Genomic DNA, 17,707 nt, shown 5'->3' with positions numbered 1-17,707 from the left:
TAGTAAACCTCTAGGAGTTCTCACAGATGTATCCATGATTGCCCTACATAAACAAACAACACACAAGAATCATCTGACAAGCATGACCTCTGGGATGAGCAAAAGGTATGACAGCTGTACAGACATGTAGTACACACATGTACTGCAAAACGTCATGAATCCACCGCTGCATCTGGAGTTACTTGCTATGTTCAAGTACACAAGTATATAGCATTAGTTCTTCTGGATATTTTTATCCATCTATGCAAATGTCTTTTCCACATAACGATATATTTAGTTAATAAGGAATCCTTTCTGCAAAGAGTCTACTTCATAAATTTCATATATTCTCTCACTTACCCATTCCTTTTATCCTTTTCCTAGGATTTTGCCCTACTGCTTTTAAAAAACCACCTCCTTTCTTTTTTTTAAACTGCTTGATTACTTTTAATTTGCAATGTCCTAGAAATAATTTGGCTTCCTAATGTCCTTCAGAACTTGTATATGCACTAAGAACCAAGCGTCACTCCTGCCATCAGCAAGCTGACACTTGTCATTGACTCAAAAGCTTTCAGAAGTTCCCCAGTGAGCTGGTTTGTAAATTCACAGAAGCAAGCGGATTCCACCAGATTAGCACACTGGAGACTCTTCAAAAAAGAGCTAAGCATAAGCGATACTCAAACGAATGGCTGATTTTTATTGCCACAGTTGCACTGTAGATATTCTCTGCATCATGTATTTCAATAACACATTCGTTGCAAGCTTTCATGCTGAACACTGACAGTAGGGAAGTCAGTAAACTTTATCTGGAAAGAAGGTACATTGAGTTTCAAATGAAGAATAATCTTTGCTTAAGTTTTCTCCAGCTGCTGCAGCCATTGGCTGGGAGTATTAAGGTATGTGAGCTTCTCTGTCTTCAGCCGTTTAAGGGAGAAAAAAAAAACTGCGCTTGTTGTTATCGCTTTGTGTACTTTAATATTTAATAAAAAATACTTGTTTTGCGAACCTGCTTTTCTGAGAGATTATTGAAAAATCAATCCAATGCCTAGCAGCTAAAAAACAAAGCTATTTGCCTCAGATCCTACAGATCACAAAATGTGGAAGAAAAACATCCTGACAAAAGCTCATTTTCTATTTCATAGAACAACTTAACACGTTACCCGCAGTCTTTCATGAACAGAAAAAAAAGTCAACACTTTTAAAAGTTAACCACAAAGTTAAAAGTTAACCACAAAGACAAGAACAAATTCCAAAACATATTTTTAAGACCTCAAGACTTGCTTTGCTTCTAAACGTTGGATTTTGTTTCTTTCTTTACATTCTTCTGTTACAAAAATGATAAAAAACAGAATTTTGCACAAAGCAACATACACAGGTTTCACTGAGGCACAATCTGCTGTGCTATGAGAGATTACCAATCTTCCTACTACACAAACTGGTAAAAATAAACATAGTACCATATGAAATAATGACATGAAACATGAATGCAAGCACATATGGTGTCACAGGCTTTGTTTACATAGCAAGTAGCGAGGTGACTTAGAGCGGATTAGTAGATCAAACCATTTAATGCCAATGCTCTTTACATCTTCCATTAGATGTTATTTGCGGTTTATTTTAGACTAGACTTAGCCTTGTACACAGGATCAAAAATGCAGTTCAAAGTTTTCTGATGGAAACCTATCCCACATATCTTTGCTCCCTTGACTCAAGGGACTTCTCCTCTGGAAGTGTCATGCTGTTCCTTTCATCTGTCTCGCGCAGATGACAGTAGCACGTCAGTTCACACATCCCCAGTAGGCTTCACCATAAAGTTTCTATATTCCCTATCTTCCATATCTCTGGCCACAGAACCAAAACATAGACCAGTGCCTTCTTGACAAGAAGGGACAGGATCGTTCATTATCTTTTCGGTGCCAATGAGCACCGTGAGAGACGCTGCACACCCCTGCGCCCCACACCATAAGGTAAACTCTGGCAACAGTACAGCACAGGTCTAATTTAATTGTGCTTTTACCGAATGCATAACGGAACCGCAATCTACATTTGGTCATCTGAAAGACACTGGACTATGTGGGACAGACACTCTGCAAATGTTTCCAATACCTTCCAAATTCAGGGTATCACTTTTAGTGTGAATCATCTGCGAGGACATCTTTGAGACTTTCCTTCAGACTGAAACACTGAGCAAAGCTTCTGCAGTACCTGTATGCTCAGTTCTCTGCTCTCCTTGTCATAACCAGGGCATCCAGAAGCGCACTGGTGTCAGGACTTTGTCTGCTCTTTCACTGAGGACAGTCATCAACCCACAGAGCATTCAGAAGTGCATGGTGTGGGATGGGAGGAGTACCACTGGACACCAATGTCTTCCAATCTGGCATATGTTATGCAATGATTGAAAAGGGAACTGATTCCCAACACTTCTCTCTGTACTCAGTTTTCCCCTCCTCCGCACTTGTGTGCTTCACATACTCCCTTGCTGCATTCAGTCCATTTGTTTTGGGTAAACCTGGCTAATCCAAATATGCCTTACCCCAGCCCACAGTACCCTTCCCTTTACGACCTTTCCTGAGTGTGACTTGGTGCAGAGGAAGAGATAACGTATTGCCAGCAATCACTATCTTAACCACTGCATTTCAAAGAAATGGTATCATCCTGAATGGTATTTGTTGTACAAGCAGCTGATTAGAGGGCAGGGACAGGATCTGACATGTGGCCAGAAGCACCAGCACCACTATCCCCACTGAGTATGTCCTTTATACATTGCATTTGAGGGGAAGAGACAGTGTGGCTGGGGTTTTGTGGAGAAGCCTAGGGGGACTGTGTTATCAAGGCATGACACGTCCATGACTTAGGCGGGTGCCAGGACTATGCCTGGCACGCAAGCAGAGCTGGGACGGGACAAGCAGCCTCTGGCGGAGCTTGTTGCTCCACAGAACTTCCCTCACAGCTCACAGCCCCTGGGGAATTGTCTCTCAAGGCGCAGAAGCTCTCACAGTGAATCCAGAGTCTTACACCTCCTTTCCGCAGCTCTGTGACCAGTGCCCTAATTCTACCAGAAACCTCCTAAACACAGTCCCACCCTCAATACACGTACAGGAAAAGAGTACGCACACTTACTCAGGCGGGCATCTGGACCACCAGTTTGGCAGTTCCCAGTGCCTGCTGTGGCAGAGAATGGGCCAAGGGGATGTTCCTGTGCGTTGTCTCACGGGGGTCCTCTGGGCATGAGGACGTGTGCAGCATCATTGCCACGCTTTTCCCTAGACTGTGTTCCAGGACTGCTGATCCTGGGACCAAGGACATGGATGTCCCTGGATGTCCGTGGATGTCCTTGGATGCCTGTAGATGAGCAGTGGCGTTGGTGCAGTGCTCTCCCATCCCCTGAAGATCTGTTCAAGATCTCTGTTGTAGTGGCACACACACTGTGCATGTTTTTCCCACCTCATGAAAAACATGGTCTTCATCTATTTCAACGAATGCAGCACTGCTTGTCAGTCCTGTCCCACTTGGCAGCAACCTTGACATGAGCAACAGCGTGGTGCATCTGCTGGAGAAACTTTTGGGCCTTTTAGAGTACATGCTGTCAAGCTCCAGGTTGCCCCTTGCTCTATATTCTGGGAGGCCAATGCAACAGTTGTCACTATTGCAAAAGTCACCGGTAGGAAAGGAGGAATTCTTTTAATAATGTTATAAGAAAGATGTTGGTCATAAAGGAGGAACAGCAAAAGAAATAAGGCTGGTGAAGAGGATAGAAGCCAAAGCTTGGAAGAAATGAAGGAGCGGCTGACAGTCAGAACAAGCAAACATCTGGTGGTGATTAGCAAATATGAAGTCGCACATAGCATTTGGCCCTTTTGCACTGCACAAGAAGTACTTCAGAATAAGGTGGGAGCTCTTGACAGTTCTAAAGCTTTCTGCTGGCACTTTTCATTTGCTCTGGAAAACTTCACAGCAGCGCAGTCCAACTAATTTATCCCAAGTGGCAAAGCTTCTGTCTTAGTGTTCTCTATAAAAATGTTATTTATATATTTAAAACCACTCTGTGAACCAAATCAGTAACCAAGGACAATCAGAGGACTTATTTCAGAACTGCACTACTGCCGTGATTTGAAATACCATGTAGACTCCTAACAACGATTGCTTTTCTGGACTTGAGGATTCTTGACTTCCTTCAGGAGGTGTCTTCTGCTTGTGAGAATCTCACTTAGAAGTTTATAGAGTGAACTTCCAGCAGCAAAGTATACTTCTAACTTCCAAAACAGGATGCAGGAAGCCATAGTCACTTCTGTGGTGTTTGATGCAGCGTCATCCAAACAATTTTGGAGGCAATCTCACGTTACTACAACTGTCCATGCTTCTTCAGTATCCCCAGGATTCAGAAACGTATTTACTCAAAATTCACACACAATCCCAGTACCAGTGTATAAATTCGTAGCACTGAAGCACATCTCAACCAATACCAATTTAACTGGTTGTGCAAACACCAAAGAATTGTTCTGATAATGCTTATTCCTGAAAACAGTAACAATCCATTTCTGTTCTAGTATGGTCTTCATTACTTGTATGGTGTATTAGCTGGAAAATGAAGAAAGTTTAATCATAATATACATTTCTTTATGCAGAACTTCCGCACTTATGATGGTCTGTAAACCAGCGTATTTCCACCATGTCATGCTGACTTCCCTGCTGCACAAACACTGGGTACAGATGCTGCTCTAACAACTGCTACATTCACAATATCATCAAAGCGTTTTTCATATACTTTTTCATGTCCTCAGTATCCAGTACATTCACTATACTTTTGCAGTTCTTGTATGCTCTGCCATGAGTTACCATTAGATTTCGCTTAATGGTTCACAAATTTCTAATTACCACTACAAATCAACAGAGGTAATCAGCATGCCACGATAGCAGAGCTAAAGCAACTTCTGCCTCTAAGACCATTGAAAAAGACAGAACAATTACTAGGTGGGCTTCACTCTGCACAGTGTTGGAGAAGCTGGGATATATCCAGAATTCCTAATGTCAGGTGAATGCAGGAAACCAAATCTTAGCGTGCTTAAGAGCTAATAATGTCAGTGCCTTTACATAAAATGTCTTTCATTATCACTGATGGATACTGGATTCAGTCCCTGAAGAATAAAGAAGATGGTTCAAGCAACACTGTACCTTCTTGCCTGGCAATTAGGGAATCAACAATAACTTCTGAAAACATAACAATGTACGGTAGTGTCATTGCTTTTTGGAGCACCAAAGTTAGGATGCAGCAGGTCACTCTAATTGGACTAGTCTCCTCTCCACCCCACTGAGTTTCATCCCCCAAAGAGAAGGACCAAGGCCTGAATGTCAACTGAGTCTTGGCTTCAGGTGCCTTGAATGGTAGGGGTAGGAAAGAAGAGACAAGTCTCCTCAAGAATTCTGGCTCCAACCATAGATCTTCCAATTGCCTCCAACTCAGATCCAGTAAGAATTTGTCATCTCCAGTCAAGCCAAATACAAGATACTCTCCTAGATCCATAATAAAGGTAGTCTCATGTCCTGTGGCTGAAGCAACACAGGTACACTCAACATCTCCATTTCTAGGTCTGTTGTTTTGGAGCTCCTTGCCCCATTGACCATCACCAGTCACACAGCTGAAGTAGACAAGTTTGAAGGATAGAACAGTAAGTTTTCCTTAAGAATTACTATAATAGATGGGAGAGTATAAACACTGAAGATACACACACAATTTAAATATATATATTGCATGAAGAATGGACAGGCATAAACACGATCACCAGGATCATCAACTGGAGGAGATGCTGCTTTTTCAAAGGCCGGCTTTTTGGAATCATACCTCATACAAAACTGTAGTATTCCCATGAAGGAGAGGCCCATAGCAAATGTAGGAATGACCAACAACCCAGCCTAAATCAGAAGCTGCCCACCACACCTAAAATGAAATAAAAACATAAATATAGCGGGGAGTTTTTTAAGAGGAGTTAAAAAATATATGACATTTAAGCAGAATTACCTCACCAGGTTTGAGTCCATATACAGCTGACATTGTCCAGTTCAGCATAACTGCATAGCCACCTGTTGGTCTGACAACACCCTAAATGAGAAAATTTGAATATTTAAGATCATTTGAAGGATGCAATGATATTCCTGTCTTCAATGAAATTTTGGTTTTTTAGCAGCAATAGACTTAAAGTTGTCCAATTCCAATACCCCTCACTTAAGAAAAGGATCCATTTGGACAAGTACATGCTTGTGTTTGCATTCGCACTGAAGTAATTTTGGCAAACAAACAAACAAATAAACAAACATACAATAAAACAAACATAAAAACCTAACCCAAGGCCTAGCTGATGACAGTTTTCAGAAGATAACTAACAAAGACTAGAATTCTCTCATTAAGGTCAGATAAGCAAATATTTAGTCAACATATGCTGACAAAAATAAATGATTGAGTATTTACCTCACTTAAGCTGTGGCCAAATAAATGCTGGGTATGTTTTAAATTCATTGCATAGTCTCTCTGTGTGATCACTGAAAAAAGAGGAGCACCTGCAGAGTAGATGATCCCTAAAATAACTTGGGTGAATTACTCCCTGAAATGTACCCCTCTTTCTGCACTGACTCTTTTTAAAGATGTTAGAAAATTGTCTTAAACCAGATGTCTATTATTGAAAGGTTTAATACCTAGCCTGAAGTATACATACAATGCAAAATGAAGAACATCCCAGTCTTGGTCTAAAAGAGGGATGTGAAAATTAGAACGACAGAGTATCAATAGCACCATCCACCCTGGTAAGCCAAAAACTGTCTCTGGAACACCATTAATAGGAAAATTTTTGAATTTGGATGCTTAATATACATTTCATCATCTTCTAGTACACTGCTTCTAGAAGAAAGAATTACGTAAACTATGTCCTGAACTAAAATTCAGGTGTGATTCACCTGACCAAACAAATGTCTATAGTGCAGACACTACAATACAGCTACCTGTCTGCTAGGCATGGTACGTTCTCTTTATGTTGTTAATAGAATGAAACACGCGCTTTCAGGCCTCATCAAAGAAATGAGGGACTGTAGAGACGTATTAACTCATTAAAATGGAGATTGCCACAGCAAGAATGGTTAACCAACAAGTGTTTCAGAAAGCAGATTGCCATCGTTAGTCTCAGCTTCTAATTTAGTCCCCGCTCTAAGATTAACCAAAGTTTTGTTATGAAGGTCATAACTGAGTAATTTTACTAGCATGACCATCTAAAAGCAAGTTCCTTAAATGAATAAAAAAGTTATTTTATTCATTAAGTTACTCATTGTAGCTTAGTGTTAGTTGACAATCTCCCTCTTATAAGGGAGATTGATTCAAGGTGCCTATATTTTTCTCTGGAGAACCAACACGGTGAAGTAAACTTCTGAGAACTTTTATCTCTGAGATACTATGTTTTGAAACTAACAGCAAGGAAAACACCTGTTGTAACACAGGATCTTATCTTGGACCTTTTGACAATATAATTAAATAATCCCAGATACGCATGTTGCTTTAAAGCGCCCACATTCAAAGCAAAAGCAAAAGACATTCTTCTCAGCAAAACTGATGTTTGTTTTCCCTTAACTCCCCTTCAATTCTGAACCTTATAGGCCACATCATGAAACAATTTTCTAGTAGTAGCCTAAGCAATGCCATATCCAGGGATGTGTGATACCATCCCTGAATTTGTGGCGGTAAGACCACTGCCTGAAAGTTATATTCAGTTTGTCTTCTACACTTGAAAACAGAATTTAAGTACCAAGGAAACACTCAAGAGCTTGCTTTTGAAATAAGATCTTTTAAAAATAGATCATTAAGACTAACTGACATTTGAAAGCAAACATTTTCCAAGAATGCCCTATGTTAGTTTTCACTTACTCAATCTAGACTTTCATTTTCATGGGAATTATGTTCTCAGAACTGTTCAATAACACAAGCCTTCAGAACATGTTTAATTCCATTTAATCTGTAATGTCATTCATTACATCTTATCTATGGGAAGATTAGCTAATATGTAAACAAGGAATAAGCAAAGACTATTCAGCAATAAATGCTACCACACAAGTCATATATTAACCAACCTTGTCATTAAGTGACTATACTACGCTTATCTCAAACTGTTAAAACACAGAAGATATTAATGGATAAAAGACATTCTGCTCTCTTCAAAGGTTCATACTATACAAACATTTTGAAGTAAATGCAGTTTATCTTTATATTACTATTATTTTAAAAAACAAACATTATTTATTCCTAGACAATGACTTTAAAGCAGTGAAATATGAATATATCAGATTAAACCATTTCTACCAATGCTTATTTATAGCACTGAGCTCTGGCAAACAGTTAGAACCTTTTTAATTAAATATTTTCTCAAGTGGAACTGCAAATAGGTTGGTCACAGACACTTAGACTACAGATAGTCCTTTACCTTGGGCAACCCTGTTGTTCCAGATGTATAGAGAATATAAAGGGGATGGTCTGAGGGAACAGAGACACATTTATAACACTGTGCTTTTTCAAGCTCTTCTTCCCAGTCAAGATCACGACCTGGGACAAGAGGAACATGGCCCTGCCAATTGAAAAACAGAAAAGTGTTGAAAGAAAAACAGATGGAATAGATGGAAGTGGGTCAAAAATTATGTACTATTAAATTTTCTGTCCAGTAATCTTTCTGATGCATTAGTTCTATTTACTATTTAAATCTTATGAATATAAAGTTCCCCCACAAAATTCAAAACCAAACTACAACAGATATACTAAAAATTTTACTTTTAAAAGAGAAAAGGCATGTGCGCTACATAGACATCTGAAAGTTAACATACAGGCACAATAACTGTACACCCACCAAATTAGGTCGCTTGTAAATGAGAACTTTATCAGGTTTGCTCTGTACCCTTGCCAATGCTCCTTCTAGGAGGGATATGTATTCCACCTTCCTTTTCGGTTCTACTCCAAAACTTGCTGTTACAATAAGTTTGGGCTAAAATAAAGAAGTTAGATTGTTAATATATACATGTGCAATATATTTTATATATGTAACCTAATAACATGTTTTCCATTAAATTCTTTGATTAATAATGCTCAATGTACAAAATCTATCTTCACATGAATTAGAATCAGGAGTTTAGATTAGTTTTCTACAAAAATCAAGCTTGTGTGATCCTACTGTCCATGCATCTGTTTTTTCTTCAGGAGATCAGGAGTAACTTCTGACACTCTTCACCATTCTCAAACAAATTTGAGTAAGAAACCAACAGTATTAAGTTCTTGTAATCTGCACAAAAATCAATGAACGGAGAGAAAAACCCATCTGTATCTTACTCCCTCCATTACGCAAAAGTGGTACAGTGATGTCAACAATTATCTGTCCTGTTTAGCCTGCTTCCTAATTATCTGCCTGCACCCAGTAGCATATTTCATAACTAGCTGTAGCACTTTGCTGGCTCTTTTCCAGTCTGCAATTAAATGGCACAGGAGGGAAAATAGGAGAAAGAGGAAAATGAAGGCAAACAAGAGATGACAGGAAAACAGAAATACAGGAAGAGAATAAGCTAAAGTCGTAAGACACATGAGGGAAGTACAGCGAGAGTCTTTCAAGTGATGATTGCAGGATTCAGGATGCAAAACCACTAAAAATCAGATTTCCACATTTATGGGCTTTTTTGGAATAATTTCTGTTTCAAATGTGGATTTAGCATCCTTGTCATTCCACTAATCTCAGGTTTTATGTAAGATTTCCTAAGTCAAGAAATTTGCATGCAAACTATTTTGACTTAGGTCCCGAGATCAGTATTTCTATTTCTTGTATTTCAGGAAATAAAAAGTAGCACCAAATAAAGTATGTGTTAGAACACATTTTAATTGGAGAAGAATGAGTCTTCAATCTCCTTGCTTTTGGAGTTTTAGAAGTATATTTATCTTATGCCCCTCAGTTTGATCAAGCTAGTTTACTAATTGTATGCATTAGCATAAATCTCATTAAGTAGGCACAAACCACAATGCCACAGTTAAGGCTGCATAAAACTCTGCACAGCGTGCACAGATTAAATTGTTTTCTTGTGCAACAATAAAATGTTACCTGTCCAAATCTGCCATTCAGGGAAGTTTGCTAATTAGTGTGCATTCAAAATAAAGATTTCAGATGAGCTTTAAAAATTCAGCATTTGTCATCTTTCTCTTTTGGGATGCACTGATTTTAATAGAAGATGATACAATACAATGCGGTTAAACTGAAACTTCACCTGGAGGCTACCCTGAAATTAGACTGTAATTAATGTAAGATACTAACACAGTTCTATTCAATCATTACGATGAAAGACTGTTGTCAACACCAGGTTACAATCATTTGTAAATGGTGCCACCTCTGCTTATCAACTGCTTTGTATGCAGTAAAGAAGTCTAAAAATAAGCAATACTAAATTTGTTAATGTGATGTATTTCCCAAGTGAGGGCTGCCACCTGGAAGAATCATGGATCACTCCGTGCAAATCAAAGCTCCATTACTGGCTTTAACTGCTGTTTTCTAGTGTTTTACCTCTCTGCCTACTTGACATTACTTTCTCTGCTTCCATATTGTTTTTAAACATCCATTTCCCATCTCTTCTGTGGCTCCATATAGTTTTGCACAGTAAGATTAGATAGAAATATAACTAGTTTGAAAGAAAACCAGGAAAGTTCAAAGGTTTGCTGGAGAAGGAATGCCAGCAACAGTGAGCTGTAGAAAAAAAATACAATATGAAGTAGAAATGAGATAAAGCAAGGACCAATAGTACCAGACCAACAATTTTATTCTGTTGTAAAGACTCCTCCCACAAATTCTTCTATAGTCTCTAATAGCATACAAGGCAAAGTTTAGAAAAAGCAACAAATACTTTTTTGGGGGCCAACTAATAAAGCTTTAAAAAGCCCAAACTGAAAAACAACTAGCTTTGGGGCACAAAATGTCAGAGTGTCATGAATATGTTTACTGAGAAATACAGCGCTTGGGCCCTCATTATTCAACACACAAAGCTCTTCCCTCTTCATGCCCCAACCACACATCTGATCACAAGCCTATGCTCAAACTTACTGCACTTTCGTTGTGTGTCAGTCCTCGTTAAAAAAAGTATCATGCATTTTAAAGAAATCCAGTGCTTATGCGGTCATTATATAGCTCTGCTGCACCTGCTGGTATTGGACTGGCTTTGTGGTTGGAAGATCCATGTCAGACTGCCATGCACGTTAAGTTTTGCCAGATACTATACAGTGCTCTAAAGAAAGAGACCTAAATCATCCTATACAAGTAGTTAAAAATAAAACGCAAGATAGTGCCTTCTAATATACAATATATATTCCAAAAATAAACACTGCTTCAAGACAAGAAAAGACCGGACTGCAATTACTATAAGGCAACTGTGCATCTTAAGTACCAGCAGCTGAGCTTGCTGCCTCATCACTCAAAAGGTTTGATCATCTTATGATGAGAAGTAGGGGTAACCATTCACAGACCTACCTGTGTGCCGGAACTATGTCTTATTCAGAATAAACTATTACAAAATATAAGCTCATTTTTTCAAGGAGGTCTTATTAAAATTTCCAAATGTGCTAGCTATAAATAAGTGAGGAATACAGTATTTCTGACCTCAATGAAAGATAGTAACAGTTTTGAGTCACTTGGGTGTCTCGTACGTTTTGTATTTCTAAGACTTGTTGTTCACTTGCAAATCATAATACTGCTTTAGTGAAGCGTCTTTAAAAAACACATGCCTGAAAAACTCCGTTACTTGTATTTCATTTTCCAGGGTTTGTACTTAAAATCTAAAAAGTCCTCTGGAATTGCTATACAACTATTGTGATTCAAAAAACATGAGAAAATTTGATTGTTGAAGACATAGCAATTACTCTATTAAATAGGCGTATAAGCATATTGTTCTTAAGTGGCCTTCTCAGTTTTCCTAGTTTACTAAGATAAAGTGCTTAAACAGATGTCATGGTAATTTCTCAAAATATAGTTAATATCCTCTTCCACCTGGTAGAAAAGTAGCACAGCGAGCTGTAGGCAATCCAGGAGACTCCTGCAATTCATTGCGGATAACTTTTTAAGACAGGTAATAGACAGCCCCACCAGAGGCGATTCGATACTGGACCTGTTGGTCACCAACACAAGAGAGCTAACCAGTGACATCAAGACTGGAGGTGGCCTGTGCTGCAGTGACCATGCATTGGTGGAGTTCGCAGACCTGCAGGATATGGGTCAGGTGAAGAGTAAAGTCAGGACCCTGAATTTTAGGAAAACAAAATTCTAGCTATTCAAGGAGTCAGTCAATAGGACCCGCTGGGAAACTGTCCTCACAGGCAAGGATGCAGAACAGAGCTGTCAGATCTTTAAGACACTTTCCATAAAGCACAAGACTGCTCTCAATCCCCAGGTATAAGATATCCCGAAAGGAAAGCAAGAGTACGTCACAGCCGAGTCAAGACCTACTAGTCATATTAAAGGGCAAGAAAAAGATGCACAGGCAGTGGAAGCAGGGACAGGTATCCTGGGAAGAGTATAGGGACCCTGCCTGCTTCTGTAGGGATGGGATCAGGAAGGCCAAGGTGCAGGTGAAGCTGAACTTGGCAAGGGACGCAAAGAATAAGAAGGGCTTCTACAGGTATGTCTGCCAGAAAAGGAAGGTCAAAGAAAGCGTACTCCTCCTGATGAACAAGACTGGCAAACTGTTAACAACAGATGAGGAGAAAGCTGAGGTACTCAACAACTTTTTTGCCTCAGTCTTCACTGGCAACCTCTCTTTCCACACCTCTTGAGCTGACGGACTGCAAGACAAGGACTGGGGGAGAAAAGTCCATTCCACTGTAAGAGAAGACCAGGTTCATGATCACCTGAGGAACCGGAACATACACAAGTCCATGGGACCTGATGAGATGCATCCCAGAGTCCTGAGGGAATTGGCTGAATGTAGCTGCCAAGTCACTCTCCATGATATCTGAAAAGTCATGGCAATCAGGTGAAGTCCTCAGTGACTGGAAAAAGGGAAACATTGCAGATACTTTTAAAAAGGGTAGAAAGGAGGACCCTGGGAACTACTGTCCTGTCAGTCTCACCTCTGTACCTGGGAAGATCATGGAACAGATCCTCCTTGAAGCTATGCTAAGGCACATGGAGGACAGGGAGGTGATTCTACACAGCCAGCATGGCTTCAGCAAGGGCAAGTCCTACCTGACCAACCTAGTGTCCTTCTATGATGGAGTGACTACACCAGTGGACAAGGGAAGAGCTACGGATGTCATCTATGTGGACTTCTGTAAGGCCTTTGACACAGTTCCCCACAACATCCTTCTCTCTAAATTGGAGAGATACGCATTTGATGGTGGACTATTCAGTGCATGAAGAATTGGTTGGATGGTCACATCCAGAGACTAGTGGTCAATGGCTTAATGATCAGATGGAGATCTGTGACAAGTGGTGTCCTTGGGGGTCCATATTGGGACCAGTACTGTTTAATATCTTCATCAAAGAGAGTGGGATTGAGTGCACCTTCAGCAAGTTTGCTGACGACACCAAGCTGAGTGGTGCAGTTGGTGCCTGAGGGATGGGATGCTATCCAGAGGGACCTGGACAAGCTTGAGAAGTGGGTCCATGTGAACCTCTTGAGATTCAAAAAGGCCAAGTGCAAGGTCGTGCACCTGGGTCCAGGCAACTCCCAGTATCAATACAGGCTGGGGGATGAAAGGATTGAGAGCAGCCCCGAGGAGGACTGGATGAAAAGCTGGACATGAGCCAGCAATGTATGCTTGCAGCCCAGAATGCCAGGCTGGGCTGCATCAAAAGGAGCCTGGCCAGCAGGTCGAGGGAGGTGATTCTACCCCTCTACTCTGCTCTGGTGGCCTGGGGTACTGCACCCAGCTCTGGAGACCTCAGCACAGGAAAGACACGGACCTGTTGGAGTAAGTCTAGAGGAGGGCCACAAAAATGATCAGAGGGATGGAACAGCTCTCCTATGAAGACAGGTTGAGAGAGTTGGGGTTGTTCAGCACGGAGAAGAGAAGGCTCTGGGGACACCTTATTGTAGCCTTTCAGTACTTAAAGGGGGCTTATAAGAAAGATGGGGACAGACTTTCCAATAAGGCCTGTTGTAATAGGACAAGGCGTAATGGTTTTAAGCTAAAAGAGGGTATATTTAGACTAGATATGAGGAAGTGAGGGTGAAACACTGGAACAGGTTGCCCAGAGAGCTGGTAGATGTCTCATCCATGGAAACATTCAAGGTTAGGTTGGACGGGGCTCTAAGCAACCTGATCTAGTTGCAGGGGGAGCTGGACTAGATGACCTTTAAAGGTCCATTCCAACTCAAACTATTCTATGATTGTATGAAAGTATCTATTGTTTCGATATTGCAAACTATGTATTCCCAGATTCAGGTGAAAGGAAAGATGACAAAAAATGTCTGTTCTCACGCTCTGTATCACTTCATCACAATTCACCGCAGAATGTCTATAACTGCCAATACCTGACAAGAGTAGAAATTATCAGCTGTAGGACTTTGCAGCATTCCCAGACCTATTTAAAATGCAAGATAAATTAAGGTAAGCTGGTACAGTATATGTACCTTTTCGTAGTCACTAGAAAGTGCTTGTTATTTCTTTCACTTAGATCTTCCAATGAAAGGTGAAGTTTGACCTTTCTTTCACAAGAGTATCTCAGAGCCAGCTTTCCATTGCACATTTTTAACTCTTTCTAATTAATATTACCAACATTAGGTCCCGTACTGCAGCATCTAAACCAATTCACATAGAAGCCTAATAGAAAGGTTAGGGGTTTTTGAGACTGCTTCAATTAACTTCTGATTTCAGCAGAATACCATCTATCACAGCTACTTATATACATATCTTAAAGATAATCTCAGTAACATGCAATTCACTTATCAAGAAAGCTGTGCAAAATTGGTGCACATTTTGAAATTTAGATTTAGGATGTGCCTCTACTCTTTAGTTACACTTCCATTACACATCAGATGGACTAAAAATCACCCACAATATTTAGGTCTGCCTCTTAAAGAAACAAAAAGACAATGTAAATTAGGATTTAATCCATAGCCTGCAGCTAGTAATTCTATAGCTAACCCTTTGAAAGACTTGTGGGTGACCTTGGGTAAATCACTTAAACTTTCTCTGTTTTCTTTTTAATGCATGGAGCAAGGATTATGATTACTATGCTGTCTCCCTTTGATCCTCAGAGAAAATCCGTTGGGATTAATTAGTTAATACTTGCAAAATATTCTAAAAGTAAACATGCTAGATTATTTGTATCATAGCAACATTCATTTTAAAAAGTTTATAATTTTTTTCTTCTACATTATTTTTCCCTAATTCTATGAGTTAAAATCAATTTTTATAGCTTGTTAAAAATACAGGGGAGTGGGAAGAAAGACAGAGAAAACCATGGAACTGTTGTTAGCCTTCCCCCAGCTTTTTTTTTTTCACAATTCCAACAAAACTATTTCATCCATTTTATTAACTTTGTTAAAACATAAAGGCAGTGAGGGGGGAATACATTCAACTTTCTACTTACAGATATTCATAAAATTCAAGCCTTGGTGATCTGGAAAGCACTCCTGTGCACAAAAATCTAAGTAACAGTTCCACAAATCCTGTGGACTTTACCCTGCATAATGTTTTGGCTTATACGTCTAATCAACGTGATTCAGTGACAGATGGCTACCGTGGATGGTCTGAATGATCCAAGTGACTGATCAAGATGTCAAAGAATTTTGTCTTGTTCACTGGTAGAAAAGAACAGAAACTTCCAGTACAAACATTGCTAGCTGGTTTGAAACTAATGCACACGCGAGCTACTACTATGCACATATAAGCTACTAAGTAGATTATTAAAGTGCTATTTGCATTTTCACTTACAAAGACTTACATAATGCTTCATAAACAAGCTCATGTTGTGCCAAACTTGGAAGCCTTTATTAATTATGTTCTCTGCAGTGTCACTTACTCAAAGCAACTGGTTCCCTAGCTAGAAATTAGATGAAGTAGATCTAGAGCTGAAAAAAAGTACTATCTAATATGTCTAAACATCAAGTAAACCAATTAAGTCATTTAGGGTTGGCAGCATTTTCCTCATATGCTTGAGGAAAATGCTGGGCAAAAAGCCAATTTTAAGGTGATGCTTTGTAGAAAATGATTGACAAATGGGAGAAGAAAGTATGCTCTAAACAGACAGCAGTTTGTTAAACTCATGCTTTTTTAAAAGAGGTCAAAATTTGTATCTCAATGTCTGCAAAAAAAGTATCACCCTCAGCACAGATGTAGTATTTTGTTCATATTGCAATGTTAGGTATCACGAACAAACCGAGACTGCGTGCCACACAAAGAGAAATGTTGTTAACGTCTCTGAAAAAAAAAAAGGGGTTTGACATTGACTTATATAATTAACTAATGCAATGGTGTTTATTGTTCCAAATACATATTACCTTTGCATGATCAATGCGAACAGAAAGTTCTTTAGATGCAAATCCACCAAAAATCAGGCTATGGATGGCTCCTATTCTTGCACAAGCCAGCATACAGTACACTGTCTGTGGAATCATGGGCATGTAGATGACCACACGATCTCCTTTCTTCACACCATGTCTGACCATGACATCAGCTAGCTTGGAGACCTGTACTGACAAAACATTCACAACATATTAACAGTTTCTCCAGCTCTGCTGTTGGCCCATAAAAAAAACAACTTTCACACAGTCAACGGACACAGGACATTAAGGAGACAAGCCAGTATGATATGGAGAGTTGATGAGCAATCCAGGTTCAACAAATTTAGGACAATTTCCTTTTTGCAAAAAACACATACATTTTTCTTCAGTAAAATGAGTATGGGCTGAAGGTAATTATTTTACATATTAGAGTGAAAAATCAATAGCAATGTTTTGCAAATTTTTGGATGACGCTAGCCACTCATTCTTTTATCCAGTTAACTGCTTATATTTCTCAATTTTAGGTTTTGAGAATGGATGTAAACAGGGCATTTCATCACACAGATTCTGTTCTAACTAGCTAAGTCTGAAATACAAATCAGTATTTCGTCTACTACAGTGTTGTAAACTTCTCAGAATCTGAAACAAGAAATCTTACACGCTGAACCAAATGTAAATACAAATTTAGAGAGAAACATGTTTAGATTTAAGAAGTCCTTTTTCCTCCCATTTTCAGATTTTCATTTTTGGTATGCAGATGCCTGAAGACAGACCTTGTGCATGGCAGCAAAGGACTGGAACTCCAGAAATGTGATAGATCAGCAGCAATGCCAGCCATCTGTATCACTAGGAGAAAACATTTATTACGTCGATGATGTATAGCAGTCTGTCACAAAACTAATACCGAATGTTTAATTAGTACACCAGGACAGACAATTTACCACACAGTAAGTTGTTAGAGTGAGCATGGGAGCCTGTGACAAGCACTGTGCACTTGTCCTGACGTGTTTCTTGCAGCATGGAAATGCGGCATCTTCTGAAGGAAACGCAAATTATTAATTCCCCATGAGCAACTAATGAACTCAGCTGTCAGAGGGTTCTCAAGTTCCAGAGGCTGACAACTGTGTAACACTCAGTATCTAAACCTGCTCACTGCCTTTAAATTTTTCAATTAGACATCAGTGTGTAGATGTGTATAAGTAATAGAGGTAAAACTGCATGCAACTGTGCACAA

At 39.5% G+C, this 17,707-nt stretch overlaps 1 protein-coding gene across 3 annotated transcripts in view; it reads right to left on the bottom strand.

The window, feature by feature from the left end:
- The window catches only part of ACSS3 (acyl-CoA synthetase short chain family member 3), a 91,991-nt gene that overhangs the window by 56,629 nt on the left and 17,655 nt on the right, over positions 1–17,707 (bottom strand). For 2 of the 3 annotated variants that reach the window (XM_074574139.1, XM_074574158.1), the window contains 5 exons: positions 16,471–16,659; positions 8,853–8,987; positions 8,436–8,576; positions 5,996–6,076; positions 5,819–5,914 (listed from right to left, as the gene is read on the bottom strand). In XM_074574139.1, the coding sequence (XP_074430240.1) occupies positions 5,819–5,914; positions 5,996–6,076; positions 8,436–8,576; positions 8,853–8,987; positions 16,471–16,659 (642 nt within the window). The remainder of the gene's footprint in view (positions 1–5,818; positions 5,915–5,995; positions 6,077–8,435; positions 8,577–8,852; positions 8,988–16,470; positions 16,660–17,707) is intronic. The other variant, XM_074574148.1, reaches the window with a different exon arrangement.

The sequence above is a fragment of the Larus michahellis genome, chromosome 1 (genome assembly GCF_964199755.1).
Source record: "Larus michahellis chromosome 1, bLarMic1.1, whole genome shotgun sequence".
Lineage (NCBI taxonomy): Eukaryota > Metazoa > Chordata > Aves > Charadriiformes > Laridae > Larus > Larus michahellis.
This window is presented reverse-complemented; position numbering and strand designations above follow the sequence as displayed.